At 35.8% G+C, this 16,841-nt stretch overlaps 1 protein-coding gene across 5 annotated transcripts in view; it reads left to right on the forward strand.

Annotated features, from left to right (window-relative positions):
* The window catches only part of LOC139965096 (low-density lipoprotein receptor-related protein 2-like), a 116,805-nt gene extending 99,964 nt beyond the window's left edge, over positions 1-16,841 (forward strand). For 4 of the 5 annotated variants that reach the window (XM_071967324.1, XM_071967325.1, XM_071967321.1 and 1 more), the window contains 8 exons: positions 2,109-2,194; positions 4,318-4,375; positions 6,349-6,434; positions 9,718-9,775; positions 10,471-10,553; positions 11,623-11,713; positions 13,456-13,522; positions 14,272-16,841. In XM_071967324.1, coding sequence (XP_071823425.1) covers positions 2,109-2,194; positions 4,318-4,375; positions 6,349-6,434; positions 9,718-9,775; positions 10,471-10,553; positions 11,623-11,713; positions 13,456-13,522; positions 14,272-14,490 — 748 coding nt within the window. In that variant the 3' untranslated portion in view covers positions 14,491-16,841. The remainder of the gene's footprint in view (positions 1-2,108; positions 2,195-4,317; positions 4,376-6,348; positions 6,435-9,717; positions 9,776-10,470; positions 10,554-11,622; positions 11,714-13,455; positions 13,523-14,271) is intronic. The other variant, XM_071967323.1, reaches the window with a different exon arrangement.

Here is a 16,841-nt window from a genome sequence, read left to right on the forward strand (position 1 = left end):
TATTGTCTGTTTTTGTTCACAATTTTCACAATGTAAACATTGTCACAATGTTAGTTAAGGCTGTATGTTCATGTGACTGGCATGAAAGTATGAAGGATAACAATCAAATAGTTGATTTCTCATTTGGATTAAAAAAGAAACCTTACCAATGTATGTCCATGGTATTTGATTTCAACCAGTTTAGCATACCTATACTGTACTTGATTGCAAGTAAAGTAACTTATGGGGTACTTGTATTCGGGTGGTGTAACTTGAATAGAAGGCTACTTCACTTAAGTGACAGCAGTGTAGTATACATGTATATTACCTGCTTGGAGACAGTTTAACAATTGATTTCAAGTAATGTACTTTTCTATGTATCCTGTTGAGAATAATCTCCATGCGTCTATTTGGTTTTGTTAATACAATATGTGCTTAAGTATCTTACCAGTGAGTATGACTTTGAAAAACAGTTCGTGTTGATGTTTGCACTGGATGTGTGGTAAAAGTCTGGAGTAGACCCACTAGGTTTTAGTTGATGTTTGCACGGGATATGTGGTCAAAGTCTGGAGTAGACCCACTAGGTTTGTGTTGATGTTTGCACGGGTTTTGTGGTCATAGTCTGGAGTAGACCCACTAAATTTGTGTTGATGTTTGCACTGGATTTGTGGTCAAAGTCTGGAGTAGACCCACTAAATTTGTGTTGATGTTTGCACTGGATTTGTGGACAAAGTCTGGAGTAGACCCACTAAATTTGTGTTGATGTTTGCACTGGATGTGTGAATTAGACCCACTAGTCTTGTGTTGATTTTTGCACAGGATTAGAACCAGCAGCTTTTGACATCATTGTTACATTATCACATAAAGAAAAGATCCATAAAAAGGAGTTGCACAGGGATGTAAGTCTTCCGTATTTTTACGGAAATCCGTTTTTTTTTAATTCCAATAAAGTTCCACAAAATTGTTCGAATATCAAGGACACAACGCGGCAAAAATGCCTGGCCCGTTGCAGCCAGCTAACTTCAACTTTCACTCATCGATCAATCAAAATACCATTCCTGTTTCGCATCATCGCATTGCACTGTACAACATTGTGCCATGTGAATATCGTTGCGTACATGCGAACTTCAAATCGCCATAGCTCATTTCTGTCGTTGAAAAACCTTGCCTAATTCACGTTGATTGGACTCCTAATTGATATGTTCGTAACTGCTGGTGCTCGACATAACTTTCGGAATTAACGCTTGTGATATTTGTGAGCGGCGGAAATCTACAGGATACGCATATGAAAGTCGATATTTGTGATCGCATTCGAATGTGAGACTGTTTTTTATTCCGTAGTTCGCTGCGACGTATTCGTAACTTTGAGCTAGCCTAACATAACGATAGTGTGTAAGTAGTAAGAACTAGGGGTAAGATGTGTTAGCGCTAATACTTCTGAGCTAGCCTAACATAACGATAGTGTGTAAGTAGTCAAAGCTAGGAGTAGGATGTGTTAGGACTGCATTCACCCGGGGTCTCCGAATAGTTTTCCGGTTTTTTTTTTTGGCTGCACTTACATCCCTGGTTGCAGGTTTTTTACCCAAGTTTACATTGAGACTCTAACCATGTGATCATGACGCTGTTAATATGTGTTTTATAATGAAGTATCCAAGAGTTTCTTCAAAGGGGAATGTATAGTTCATGTGATCTTCTTTATTAATTATACTCCGGGTTGCCTCGGATAATGCATGGGTGTGATCCCTGGTTAAATGGTATGTAAGATACTGTGGCTTCTGACTGGTGCTCCCAGCATAGAAATGGCTCTATAAGAATCGACACCAACTAAGCACTGTATAGCTCTGTTGGTAGAGAACGGGTTTGTAAACTAGAGGTCACTGTTTGAAATCTGGTGCTAGCCATAGATTTCTTTTCACTTTTCCACGTTTATAACTGAAGTCAGTTTTCCGTTGTGCATTTACTTCTATGATAATAATGATTTCTTTAGAGTTTTGTTATTAGTATTTCTCCAAACGTTTATCACTCATTTCAGTGAGAAAGTACTTGTGAGTTGTATTGACAGAACAGCTGTGACAGAGAATTGAAAAGAAGATAATGAAATTAATTGATAGTGATTTGTTTATTTTCAGGTGCATTGATGGATTCTCTGGTGATGATTGTGAGTCAAAAACAACAGAACCTGAAACAACGACTAACACACCAAGTAATAACATGAGTGAGTTTTCATCCCCTTTCTTTACTGAATTCTAGTGACTCTCAGCTACTGTTAGACCTGTAAGCATGTGCACTTTTGCCTTCTGTGGTAAATAAATCATCATTTCTTTTGACGATCATCCCAACTGGAGTCTTATTAGTTGAAGTGAAGTGGTACAGATGTCATACTTCAAATGCAAATATTAATGCTGTGTATATAGTCAAGAATGTGATTATTTTTTTAATTGAAGCCAAATTATTCTTTGTTTCCATAGCAACATTTTATGGCAATTTCAGTGGTCTTTGTCTTGAAATCCGTTCTAGCTAAGTACTTAATTGTTCACACTCTCCAACTGTGTGCTTTGCTATTAACAGATAAACTGTTCTAAAGTGGGATCCCTGGTTTGACTTCAAACTAAATATTGAATTGTGGGTCATCAGTGTTGGCCCTTAAATTTTAGCATGCTAAAGCTTTCTAGAAGTTTTCAAAAGTACTTTGCTAGAAGCTCTGATCCTCAAATATATTCTCATTGATGGAGGAGTATTTTAATATCTCAGTATGAATATAAACTACTTTTACAGTGGCAGTAAAAATGCTTTTTAAAATTTGAGCATGACTGACCGTTTTGAGGCTTTCTAGCATATTGGGGGGGGGTGTGTGGATGGGGGAGGTAAAATTGACGGCCTATTAAGAAGTGCTATTGTATGTCCTGATTAATTGGCTACAGCTAGGTTGTTTTGATAAAGCATTCTGATGTGTATCTAATACATAATGCAGTGCTAGGATGTGTTACTCATGCTGTCTGATGTGTATCTAATACATGATAAAAGTTAGTTTTGGGTTAAGCATGAAAAGTGATGTGATACATTGGTGATGTTACTGTAAACTAACAGAAGCTGAAGAGAGCTTCAAGAAATGTTTCATTCATATAGCCCCCTGCTTGTGTGCAGGCTATTCTTTTTGTGACACGACAAAGACAGGACTTTGTGGTTTTGCTGCCTGAATAATCAGTAATGAGTAAAAACTCTGTAAAGACATAATACTTGAAGATTAAAGAACCATCTTAATTAGAGCACACATGCATAATCACTCGTACCAAGTGTTATGATTTTAATCCATAGACATGTGATGAGGTGTCACAATGAGTTTGACATAAAATTTACCCTAGTTGCTCATGCTGCGATGGCTATCATCTTTGCTAAAACACTAATTAATTCTTCTTGAAGGAGGAACATGAATATCAGCAATAATGTGATATCTGGTCTAAAACCATGAAAACTGCCTCAAAATAACACTTACAATGGCTAAGATTATTAAAATAATAAGAAATAGTAAACGAGACTGATCACATGACCAATATGACAGGATGAAATGAGTTGCTAGAGAATAATGTGTTTGGTGGCTATGACCCCAAAGCAAACTCCCATGACACGGAATGCTCATACTCAATACATGAATAATGATGAAACTTAAAGTTAGCGATAATATATGAAAAGAGACAACCATTGAAATGATAGGGCCATACCCGAACAACTCTACCTACGATACAGTGAGACTCATTCACTGTACACTGTGTCAACTAGGGTATTACAATTACAACTCAATTACAGTGTGATTCAACATTAGGATAGCTCGTCGCATGTGAGGCTACTTCGAACAGAAGGTCATGTTAAAGTCAACCCAGACTTCAATTGCAATTTCTGCAATGTATATAATTTGATTAATCCCTGATTCCAGCTAATCAGATAAGGTATTATCCAAACACTTACCCTGAATATTTAAAGATGATCATCACACAGGTTAATCTGAATTATTTGAGCTTATCTTCTAGATGTTTGTTTGATGGAACATGGACAAGAAATGTGATGATAAGTGTGTAATCAATGTGTGGCGCTAGCCAAAGATGTTGTACTACAATATACTGTACTAGTCTATTTAAGGTGCGCCAACTGAGCACAAAGAAACTGCCATTGTTACATTTTCATAACATTTAAAGAGGAATAGAGCTAGAGTTGAGAAGGACAGTGAATGTGAGGTGGGGGGGGGGGACACTGGTGGATGATAATCCACAAGAGTAGTATTCAAGAAAACATCAACATTGCCATCAATTTATGATCTTAAATTTGTTTTTGTTTTTTCCTTAGCTCCAACCGTGTATTGTAGTGGTAATGGCATTCTGGACTCAGACACCATGAAATGCTCGTAAGTATAGTGATTAATATACTTTGGGCAACTATTTAGCTTACTAAAGTTTACAATGCGGGTATTTCTGATTGGTTTCGGCTGCAGTGCACCAAAGCAGTTTTGCCTTATATATTGCCTGTTTTTGTTCACAATTTTCACAATGTAAACTTAGTCACAATGTTAGTTAAGGCTGTATGTTCATGTGACTAGCATGAAAGTATGAAGGATAACAATCAAATAGTTGATTTCTCATTTGGTTTAAAAAAGAAACCTTACCAATGTATGTCCATGGTATTTGATTTCAACCAGTTTAGCATACCTATACTGTACTTGATTGCAAGTAAAGTAACTTATGGGGTACTTGTATTCGGGTGGTGTAACTTGAATAGAAGGCTACTTCACTTAAGTGACAGCAGTGTAGTATACATGTATATTACCTGATTGGAGACAGTTTAACAATTGATTTCAAGCATAGGCGTAGGAGGCGGGGGGGCTGCAGCCCCCCCAACCAAAATTGTTGGTGAAAATTTGGGCAATATTCTGAGAATTTTTCGGGCACCTACTGAAAGAAGAAAAATTTGCAGTGTGTTTTTCAATTTTTTTGTGAAAATTCGGGCAATATGCTGAGACTTTTTCGGGCACCTACTGAAAGAAGAAAAATTTGCAGGTGTGTTTTTTAATTTTTTTGGTGCAAATTCGGGCAATATGCTGAGACTTTTTCAGGCACCTACTGAAAGAAGAAAAATCTGCAGTGTGTTTTTCAATTTTTTGGGTGAAAATTCGGGCAATATGCTGAGAATTTTTCGGGCACCTACTGAAAGAAGAATAATTTGCAATGTGTTTTTCAATGATTAAACTGATATTATTATTATCGTTATTATTGTAACGACTTCCCCAATAATTCCCAAACCAATATGGAAGCGTAATAACACAGAAAACATATGCAAAATTTGTGCGCGCCCCGCGCGCGCGTTCAACGTCTTAATGTGCATACCATATAGGCATTTATCGGTTATTTGCATGTGATGTAATAACCAATGAATACCTATATGCTATGCACATTAAGATTTTGAGCCTGCGGGGCGCACGAAAAGTTTTGCTTATATTTTTCGGCAAGTCGTTACAGCCCCCCCAAATCAAATGAGGCTCCTACGCCTATGATTTCAAGTAATGTACTTTTCTATATATCCTGTTGAGAATAATCTCCATGCATCTATTTGGTTTTGTAAAAACAATTTGTGCTTAAGTATCTTACCAGTGAGTATGACTTTGAAAAACAGTTCGTGTTGATGTTTGCACTGGATGTGTGGTCAAAGTCTGGAGTAGACCCACTAGTCTTGTGTTGACCTTTGAACAGGATTAGAACCAGTAGCTTTTGACATCATTGTTACATTATCACATAAAGAAAATATCCATAAAAAGGAGTTGCAGGTTTTATACCCAAGTTTACATTGAGACTCTAACCATGTGATCATGACTCTGTTAATATGTGTTTTCTAATGAAGTATCCAAGAGTTTCTTCAAAAGGGAATATATAGTGCATGTGATCTTCTTTATTAATTATACTCCGGGTTGCATCGGATAATGCATGGGTGTGATCCCTGGTTACATGGTGTATGCGAGATACTGTGGCTTCTGACTGGTGCTCCCAGCAAAGAAATGGCTCTATAAGAATCGCCACCAACTAAGCACTGTATAGCTCAGTTGGTAGAGAACGGGTTTGTAAACTAGAGGTCACTGTTTCAAATCTGGTGCTATAGCCATAGATTTCTTTTCACTTTTCCACGTTTATAACTGAAGTCAGTTTTCCGTTGTGCATTTACTTCTATGATAATAATGATTTCTTTAGAGTTTTGGTATTAGTATTTCTCCAAACGTTTATCACTCATTTCAGTGAGAAAGTACTTGTGAGTTGTATTGACAGAACAGCTGTGACAGAGAATTGAAAAGAAGATAATGAAATTAATTGATAGTGATTTGTTTATTTTCAGGTGCATTGATGGATTCTCTGGTGATGATTGTGAGTCAAAAACAACGGAACCTGAAACAACGACTAACACACCAAGTAATAACATGAGTGAGTTTTCATCCCCTTTCTTTACTGAAATTAAATGACTTTCAGCTACTGTTAGACCTGTAAGCATGTGCACTTTTGCCTTCCGTTGCAAAAAAATCATCAACTCTTTTGACGATCGTCCCAACTGGAGTCTTATTAGTTGAAGTGAAGTCGGACAGATGTCATACTTCAAATGCGAATCTTAATGCCCTGTATATAGTCAAGAATGTGATTATTTTTTTAGTTGAAGCCAAATTATTCTTTGTTTCCATAGCAACATTTATGGCAATTGCAGTGGTCTTTGGTTTGAAATCCGTTCTAGCCAAGTACTCAATTGTTCACACTCTCCAACTGTGTTCTTTGCTATTTACAGATAAACTGTTCTAAAGTGGAATCCCTGGTTTGACTTCAAACTAAATATTGAATTGTGGGTCATCAGTGTTGGCCCTTAAATTTTAGCATGCAAAAGCTTTCTAGAAGTTTTCAAAAGTACTTTGCTAGAAGCTCTGATCCTCAAATTTATTCCCAAGGAGGAGTATTTTAATATCTCAGTATGAATAGAAACTACTTTTACAGTGGCAGTAAAAATGTTTTTTAATATTTGAGCATGACTGACCATTTTGAGGCTTTCTAGCATATTGGGGGGTGGATGGGGGAGGTAAAACCGACGACCTATTAAGTAGTGCTATCGTATGTCCTGATTACTTGGCTACAGCTAGGTTGGTTTGATCAGCTTTCTGATGTGTATCTTATACATACTGCAGTGTTGGATTTTCAGGAATTTGAGGTTGTCCGAAGGACTACCAGTTTCAAAGATTTTCAAAGATTTGGTAGTCCTGCAAAAAAACTTGGTAGTCCTTCCAAATTTTCCACCAAAATTGAAAATGAACACAAATAATACAAAACAAAACATTTTGGTGCTCAATCTGATTGTGTCAAGCAAAGCTTTATTAGTTAAGCATATGACCATGCTATTATGTACTGTTATCAAATAGTGTTTGCACGGATACCCGCCCGACGCGATACTACCCGGTTCCTTATTTACGCAGTGTGATTTTTTTTTTTTTTGCAAACCGATGGTTAGGCAAGATTTTCCCATTGTGTTAGACTACCATGAGGTCGAAGATAACAGCAGTAACGAAAGTATTCCATGGATACCTTATAACTTGTTTTTAGATTTTTGTGTTCGTATTTTACATACTGTTTAATTATTAGTTTATGTGTCTTCTAGACTTTTTATTCCTTTGATTTCGCTGTCTTTTTATTTTTTTAGATTTTTTTTTTAAGGTTTGTAAAGCGCCTAGAGGCCTATTGGTATTTGGCGCTATATTAACTTCTTATTTATTATTATTATTAACTGCGTCACAAATTCAGAGGTATAGGCTAGATTTCCCCCATTGAATTAGTGTGCTGTTAGGCAACCATGTGGTCGAAGATAACAGCAATAATGCAAGTATTCCATGGATACCTTATAACTGCGTCACAAATTCAGCGGTATAGGCTAGATTTCCCTCATCGACTTAAGTGTGCTGTTAGGCAACCATGTGGTTGAAGATAACAGCAATAATGAAAGTATTCCATGGATATCTTATAACTGCGTCACAAATTCAGCAGTAAAGGCTAGATTTCTCCCATTGTCCAGCAATGCATTTTCACTTGGCCTATAGACTGTCAGTGTCTGATCGACTGTTGTTACAACACTGTTCAAAATACATTGCACTGACATTTAGCCACGAGTCTCATTTGTTTTGTGGATACATTATTAGAAACTAACGTTACGGCGACTTTATTAGTGTACATATTTTCGCTAACGATGTTGTAAAGTTAATATATCGTGCATGTTTTTAAATAATTTATGTATGGGTTGGGTGTTATACAGAAACTATTTAATTGAATTGACTTTCGTTTTAATGTAATATATAATTAGGCTCAATAATTCTTCAAAGCCTTCATTTTTTTTGGTCATCTGAAGGACTACCAAGCACACAACATTTTGAAAGATTTAGCATGAAAAGTGATGTGATACATAGGTGATGTTACTGTAAACTAACAGAAGCTGAGAGAGCTTCAAGAAATGTTTCATTCATATAACCCGCTGCTTGTGTGCAGGGCATTAATATGTGGGACAAAAGACAGGACTTTGTGGTTTTGCTGCCTGAATATTCAGTAATGAGTAAAAACTCTGTAAAGACATAATACATGAAGATTAAAGAACCAGCTTAATTAGAGCACACATGCATAATCACTCGTACCAAGTGTTATGATTTTAATCCATAGACATGTGATGAGGTGTCACAATGAGTTCAACATAAAATTTACCCTAGTTGCTCATGCTGCGATGGCTATCATCTTTGCTAAAACACTAATTAATTCTTCTTGAAGGAGCAACATAAGAACATGAATATCAGCAATAATGTGATCTCTGGTTTAAAACCATGAAAATTGCCTCAAAATAACACTTACAACATTTGGCTAAGATTATTAAACTAATAAGAAATAGTAAACAAGACTGATCACATGACCAATATGACAGGATGAAATGAGTTGCTAGAGAATAATGTGTTTGGTGGCTATGACCCCAAAGCAAACTCCCATGGCACGGAATGCTCATACTCAATACACGAATAACAATAAAACTTAAAGTTAGCGATAATATATGAAAAGAGACAACCATTGAAATGATAGGCCCATACCCGAACAACTCAACCTACGATACAGTGAGACTCATTCACTGTACACTGTGTCAACGAGGGTATTACAATTACAACTCAATTACAGTGTGATTCAACATTAGGATAGCTCGTCGCATGTGAGGCTACTTCGAACAGAAGGTCATGTTAAAGTCAACCCAGGCTTCAATTGCAATTTCTGCAATGTATATAATTTGATTAATACCTGATTCCAGCTAATCAGATAAGGTATTATCCAAACACTTACCCTGAATATTTAAAGATGATCATCACACAGGTTAATATGAATTATTTGAGCTTATCTTCTAGATGTTTGTTTGATGAACATGGACACGAAATGTGATGATAAGTGTGTAATCAATGTGTGGCGCTAGCCATCTATGTTGTACTACAATATACTGTACTAGTCTATTTAAGGTGTGCCAACTGAGCACAAAGAAACTGCCATCATTAAATTTTCATAACATTTAAAGAGGATTAGAGCTAGAGTTGCGAAGTGAATGTGAGGTGGGGGTGGGGGTGGGGGACTTTGGTGGATGATAATCCACAAGAGCAGTATTCAAGAAAACATCAACATTGCCATCAATCTTAAATTTGTTTTTGTTTTTCCTTAGCTCCAACCGTGAATTGCAGTGGTAATGGCATTCTGGACTCAGACACCATGAAATGCTCGTAAGTATAGTGATAAATATAATTACTTTGGGCAACTATTTAGCCTATTAAAGTTTACAATGCGAGTATTTCTGATTGGTATCTGCCTCAGTGCACCAAAGCATTTTTGCCATACATATATTGTCTGTTTTTGTTCACAATTTTCACAATGTAAACTTAGTCACAATGTTAGTTAAGGCTGTATGTTCATGTGACTGGCATGAAAGTATGAAGGATAACAATCAAATAGTTGATTTCTCATTTGGATTAAAAAAGAAACCTTACCAATGTATGTCCATGGTATTTGATGCATCTATTTGGTTTTGTAAAAACAATTTGTGCTCAAGTATCTTACCGTTCGTGTGGATGTTTGCACTGGATGTGTGGTAAAAGTCTGGAGTAGACCACTGGGTTGGTGTTGATGTTTGCACGGGATATGTGGTCAAAGTCTGGAGTAGACCCACTAGGTTTGTGTTGATGTTTGCACAGGATGTGTGGTCAAAGTCTGGAGATGACCCACTAAATTTGTGTTGATGTTTGCACTGGATGTGTGGTATAATGATGGCGTTAGAGAGTTTTGTTATTACTATTTCTCCAAACGTTTATCACTCATTTTAGTGAGAAGGAATTGTGAGTTGTATTGACAGAACAGCTGTGACAGAGAATTGAAAAGAAGATGATGAAAAGTAAATTGATAGTGATTTGTTTATTTTCAGATGCATTGATGGATTCTCTGGTGATGATTGTGAGTCAAAAACATTGACTGAAACAGCGACGAACACACCAAGTAATAACATGAGTGAGTTGTCATCCCCTTTCTTTACTAAGTTAAAATGACTTTCAGCCAACTGTTAGACCTGTAAGCATCTGCACTTTTGCCTTCTGTGGTAAATAAATCATCATCTCTTTTGACGATCGTCCCAACTGGAGTCTTATTAGTTGAAATGAAGTCTGACAGATGTCATACTTCAAATGCGAATATTAATGCCGTGTATATAGTCAAGAATGTGATTATTTTTTTAGTTGAAGCCAAATTATTCTTTGTTTCCATAGCAACATTTATGGCAATTGCAGTGGTCTTTGGTTTGAATTCCATTCTAGCCAAGAACTTAATTGTTCACTCTCTCCAACTGTGTTCTTTGCTATTTACATATAAACTGTTCTAAAGTTTGTACAGCAATAGTTGGAATCCAAGGTTTGACTTCAAACTATAATGTGGGTCATCAGTATTGGACCCAAATTTTAGCATGCTAAAGCTTTCAAGAAGTTTTCAAAAGTACTTTGCTAGAAGCACTGATCCTCAAATTCATTCCAATTGATTGAAGAGTATTTTAACATTGGGGAGGGGGGGTGATCTCACTTTTTTAAGATAATCGCTTACGTAAACTAAGGAAAGTACCACAGTAGTAATCACCACTATTTGTGCCCATTTTGCAACCTAATATAATGGTTTACAATACACAAACATGGCTGCAAGCTTGACGGCAAAAGCTGTGAATCATCGGTTACAACACTAATGTTCATTAGTACTTTGGTTAGTACAGTACTCTATTAACATTTAGTGTAACACCATTTAGCTATTCAGCTAACTGTATGATCATGCTGGGTCTCTCTTTTCAACCAAATAAATATATTAATCTTATTTAAACTGATTGGGTTTGGGTTTTTGGCTGTTTGTTCTTTTACATTTTTGTTATGATTCAGAATTTTAATTTAAAGATTTTTTCATGTAATAAAACAATAAAAATATTCAAACTGATACAAACCATATAGTTTATCATATTAAAGGTCTTGAATTAACAATTACATTCAAATATTTATAACTATCCTGCATGAATGTTCACCATCGTATTTGTTAATATTTTCAGATGGCCTGATTGTGATTGTGGTATGCGTGGCAGTGATTATAGTGGTCATCCTCGTTATTGTTGCTGTGATACTAGTGAGGAGAACACGAAGGTAAGAAAATAAAACGATACTTTATATGCAGTTGTTTTCATCCCTTTGTATATTACTTCCTCTCTTCAACACACTACTACAAGCATATAGGCTGTTGTGAAAAAAATTACAACATAAGTACATTAAATGGTGTATCATCTTTGCCTAGTGTCATTGAAATACATGACAGGACCCAGGGACAATTAAGTCACCAGCTCCTCCACCCCCTTCCTCCTTAGTAGCCTTCATTTTCCTACATTATGAAAATGGGGATATGTTTTTCTTTATCCCATATTTCTCTGCTCCCTCTTATTGAACCCAGTGTCCCAAAGCTATACCTCCTGACACTTCCCCTTACGTCAGGCTTGTGTTGCCCACTTAACTCTCCATTTTCGCCTGAGAGATCGTATCTTCTCTTTTCAAATCCAAGTTATTTATTTGTCATATGCTAGCAGCAACAACAACAAAACCCCTGTTTTGAACTGCTTCTTGGATAGTTTATGATTGTTATAATAATGAAAAAATAGGTTTGAAGTAGAACATGCTAAAATAAATAGCTAGCAACAGTTTAATATTCTTTGCACTTTTTACACAGTTACCTAATCTAATCAAGAATAGCACCATCCGATACATACTATCGCTTGCTATTAAAACTCTCCTCTTTCCTGGCACAGAATCTTGCCCTGGTGAGGGGTGTCATATACAAAGTTGGGTAGAAAAACTCCCAGAGGAAAGTGTCCTGTGGACAGGAATTGTTGGCTAAAAGCAAGATAAGGAAGGGATAGTCATGAGGGAAATTTATTTTGGACTAATGAAAGGAAAAACATTGGGATATTAATAGTTGAAATTGTCACAGTTAGTATGCAAATAATGAATGGTTATGAGTGCAAATATTTCATGAGTTGAAAGATGGAATGTTCCATTCAACGAGGCGCAGCCGAGTTGAATGGAACAAATTACATCTTTCAAAGAATGGAAACCATTCATTATTTGTTTTATACAACACCTTCAAATTTGCATATAATTGGGTGTAAAATGCACTCATGCAACAGATTGTTTTGAACAGACAGGTTTCTCTGCTCTCTTACCATTGAAAAAAGTGCTATCAAAAAAGTATAACACATGGTTCTATTTCATAGAGTGGAATAGATCGGATTTTGCATGCAATCGACGAGCAATTGACCAATCAAATGACCAGAATACAATTAGGTGTTGTATAATACCATATAGTGAACATGAAGCAAGCAGGTGTGGTGTCATAGTTGCACACCGAGAGCTTAATGGTTTTTTTTTTATTGTTTTGACCTTAGATTAGTTGGATTGGACAGAGTTTCAACTTTGCTGTAAGGGTGTGTGAAAATGTTACCGTTACCCCAAAAGTCTGAAGTTCACTTATACTATGTTACTGCACAGCAATTTTGATTTTAAAGAATTTGCTAAAAAACATAAGAAAACTGGTGTGCTAAACAACCCCCCCCCCCCCCTCCTTTCCAAGTATACACATTTGTGTGACTAATTTGTCTTAAACAGGACATCTATCTTCAACCATAGAATGGTCTTACATGGTATGTTTAAAGGAAAAATACTGCACTGAACGATGTTTAGAAAGCAAAACAATGTTTGTCTGTTGAAGTTGCATATTTTGCTAAATCACAGTTTAATGCTACATTGTCAAGATCTAGCCTGAAGAAAAATCATTAATTTCAAAATGTCTCTGGATTCATCTTCTTTTTGTTTTCTTGTTTCTTCTTCTCCTCCTACAGAAATGACACAACTGGGACAGTGATTTACGATGATAATAACATGATCAAGTTACCCACAACCCTTCAGGTATGTAGTGAGCAGGCATGAGACTCTTCCGCGGAAACGCGGATTTCCGATTTTTTTTTTTTTCATTTTCGCGTTTTTTCTCGTAATTCACGTTTTTTATTATTTTTTTGATTACATTTTTTTTTTTTTTTTTTTTTTTTGCCGAACATGCTGGACTGTGAAGGGAAGGAACACCGAATTTGACCAGTGGTGGAATCAAGTAGCACAAAGCAAGAAAAAAGCCTTTTTTTGGTTCAAAAAAGCTAATGGATAAATTATACAAGCAGAAATTCCACACTTTTTTGGCGAGTTACGTGATGTGATAGATTCCATCTAGAGTCCACCATTTTGCATCTAAGCCCTCCTTACCTGACAAAAAATTTCTAAAGGGGAGGGGGACACCCACTCCTCTTAAACCCCTCCCCCAGGACGGCGATCGATAAATTTCAGATTTTTTTCCCCTGGCTCAGTCTCATCCCTTAGTGAGGGAAGTTAATTCTAATACCTGGTTCCTCTTATATCAATGAAAGTAGTCAAGTTTCACATTTTTGCCCCCAACATAGGCTGCATTCTGTCAACAAAGTTGGCTTTTATTTTGGCCCTGCTCCTGAACTTTAAAGAGACATGATATATTGTTATAATGATGTAGAACTTTGGGTTGAACAAGTGGGCTGCTACCACCCATCCCCACAACCCCTGATCCTTTCACCCACCCCTTCATCAACTCACACAAGGAAAGAAAATTTAATTATTGTATTTTCTTTTCACAGCCTGCACCTCTTCAATTCTCTAATCCTAACTTTAGCAATGGAGACAACAGCAAGGACTCAGATTTACCTTGGGAATATGACCTACCCAAGAAGGGCAAGGATGTTATTGCATTAGACATGACCACAGGTCAAGTAGAGAATCCATACAGTACAACACTGAGCTCCTTCTCACCAACTGAAGATGAAGCAGATACCAACACTCTTGTTAAGAAGGATTAGGTCGTCAAACTGAAGGCAGGGAAGTGACAGGTGATGAGCATTGAGGGTAGTAATAGGAAAGTATTCATATTGTAAGAAAATAAAACTGATACATAGATATAGGAGATACTAATTGAGAGAACTGATCATTTATTGACTCAATATTGATACTGAAGGAAATTATAGAGTGCTGTAGGGTATGGGGTATAGAAATACTGTTAGCCTGTTCATTGACCACCCTGCTCCAACCTTTTTTGATCAGGGATGCTAACCTAACTAGTGCCCTGCTATTATTGGGTATCTGAAATACTGGTTCCCCTCCCTGTTATTGTGTATCCTATTACTGGTCTACCCATGAACTCCCTCTCCCCCACCCCTTTACCTTTTATTTTTTATAAGAGATACTATGCTACCTAGTGTCCTACTTCTATTGCATATCCAAAATACTGGTACTCTACCTGTTATTGTGTATCTGAGAGATTGTTAACAGCGACAGAACATCTGCAATTACTGTATATATGAAATAAGGTCAGTCTCCATAGTGTCAATACTGTGATGTTACTTGGTACATCAGCTAGCAAATAGTTACTTCATGGATGTTTTTGTCATCCTCTAAAGAGATAAGTGTCAAATTATTTTAAGCCAAATCATCTTTTCTACAACAAGTTTTCTCATAGACATATTGTCTAACTGTTGAGATAGAATTCTGAAAGTTTCGTTGATTAAACTCGTCAAATTTATTAAAAGCGTTTTGGCGAAGAATATTGCTGCTTGTGATCAAGAGAAGCCATGCCATTCATTTATGTATTTATCATTTCTTCAGTATGTATACAAAATTACAAGAAATGTATGACAGAAATGGATATTACACTCTGAGATAAAAAGGTTCTAATTTGTATTTGGAACCTTTTTGGGTTCTCCAAGGAATATTTAAAAGAGTTACTTAGGAAAAAAGTTCCAACTTGCCGTGTAATTAGAACCATTTTTGACAACAATGTTAATATACAAATTAGAAACTTGAAGAAATGAAGAGAGATCTGAAGAAAGTATTGATTTTTTCAAGATGGAAAGGGAAAAAATGTAGAAATCACCTCAAGTAGCTAAGGAACAGATTCAAGTACATTTGACCTTATATAATGCTAGCTGTAAAATTTCAAAAGTAACCACAACTCAGATTTTATGTCCATGAATTGTCAAACTGTTGATGCCACAGCGAGATGTAAAGTGAAGTTTCATGCACAGTACATCGATTCCCTTTTAACATATCATATGGTAAATAAAAAATTCTTTCCTCCTGGTATTTACACAAAATGCCTGTCTAGCTTGTGGCCTTTGTTAATTTTCTTCAAACTAAAATGTTACAGTACAAGATCTACAGCAACATTGGCCTCCGATTATGCAAAAAAGGCAAATTATGGTCTTCCGAGAAGAAATTTTACACTAGTGGTTACAAATTTTTGCTTTTAAAATTTTATACGGCTCTTTATCTAGATGAGTCTTCTTCTATAGACAATTGTCTTTTTTCTGAAATATATGGAGTTTTATATTTTCCTTTTTTTTTTATTGACATTTTTGTATCAAACGTGTAAACAATAGTTGGGTCAAACATATATATATATACATATATATACATATATATATAGAGAGAGAGAGGGAGATATCTTGGAAAGAAAGACCAATGATATTTGATAATTTCTATATTTTAATTATCTGTCTGCTAGAACTTTGTTTTTTCATTTTAATTGAGATATTAATGTATGTGTTAACTACGATGCTTTTGCTGTATAGTTTATATTTCTTCACCATGAACAGTACTAAACAATAACATTGTTGATTTATAGTCATTCCTTATCAATATTTTTATCCAGATAAATGTACCCAGAATTTGAAATAGTTGGTATTCAGGTACTTTTCCATTGTTTTTCTTTGCAGGTACATATCTTTTTGTAGTTTTTCTTTATATTTTGGGTGGATTACTTAAGGAAACAGTATTGTAACATTTCATGTTATGGAAGAATTATTTGGAGGTGGAATTGTCTCCATATTTTGTTTTCAAATAGGTTAGTGTTTAAAGATATGCAATGATGAGAATTAAAGTCAAGGCTATACTCACAGACCTTTTAGGAAAAGTTTCTTATTTCCTGTTTTAATTTGCTTTTAATGTAACAAGTATGCAATGTAACTGTATCTTTGACTTGTTTTAACAATTTTCACTTTTGTCTCACTGGGTGTTTTGGTTGGGGTAATTTGCAAATTTCTAATTAAATATTAGTCAAAGAATCGAGAACTTTAAAAGTACTTATGTTTAAAACAGGTAACTTTATCTTTTCTTTTATATATATGAAGGATTAAATAAATTGTTTGTTTTAAAG

Source organism: Apostichopus japonicus, chromosome 23 (assembly GCF_037975245.1).
Source record: "Apostichopus japonicus isolate 1M-3 chromosome 23, ASM3797524v1, whole genome shotgun sequence".
NCBI classification, from domain to species: Eukaryota; Metazoa; Echinodermata; class Holothuroidea; order Aspidochirotida; family Stichopodidae; genus Apostichopus; species Apostichopus japonicus.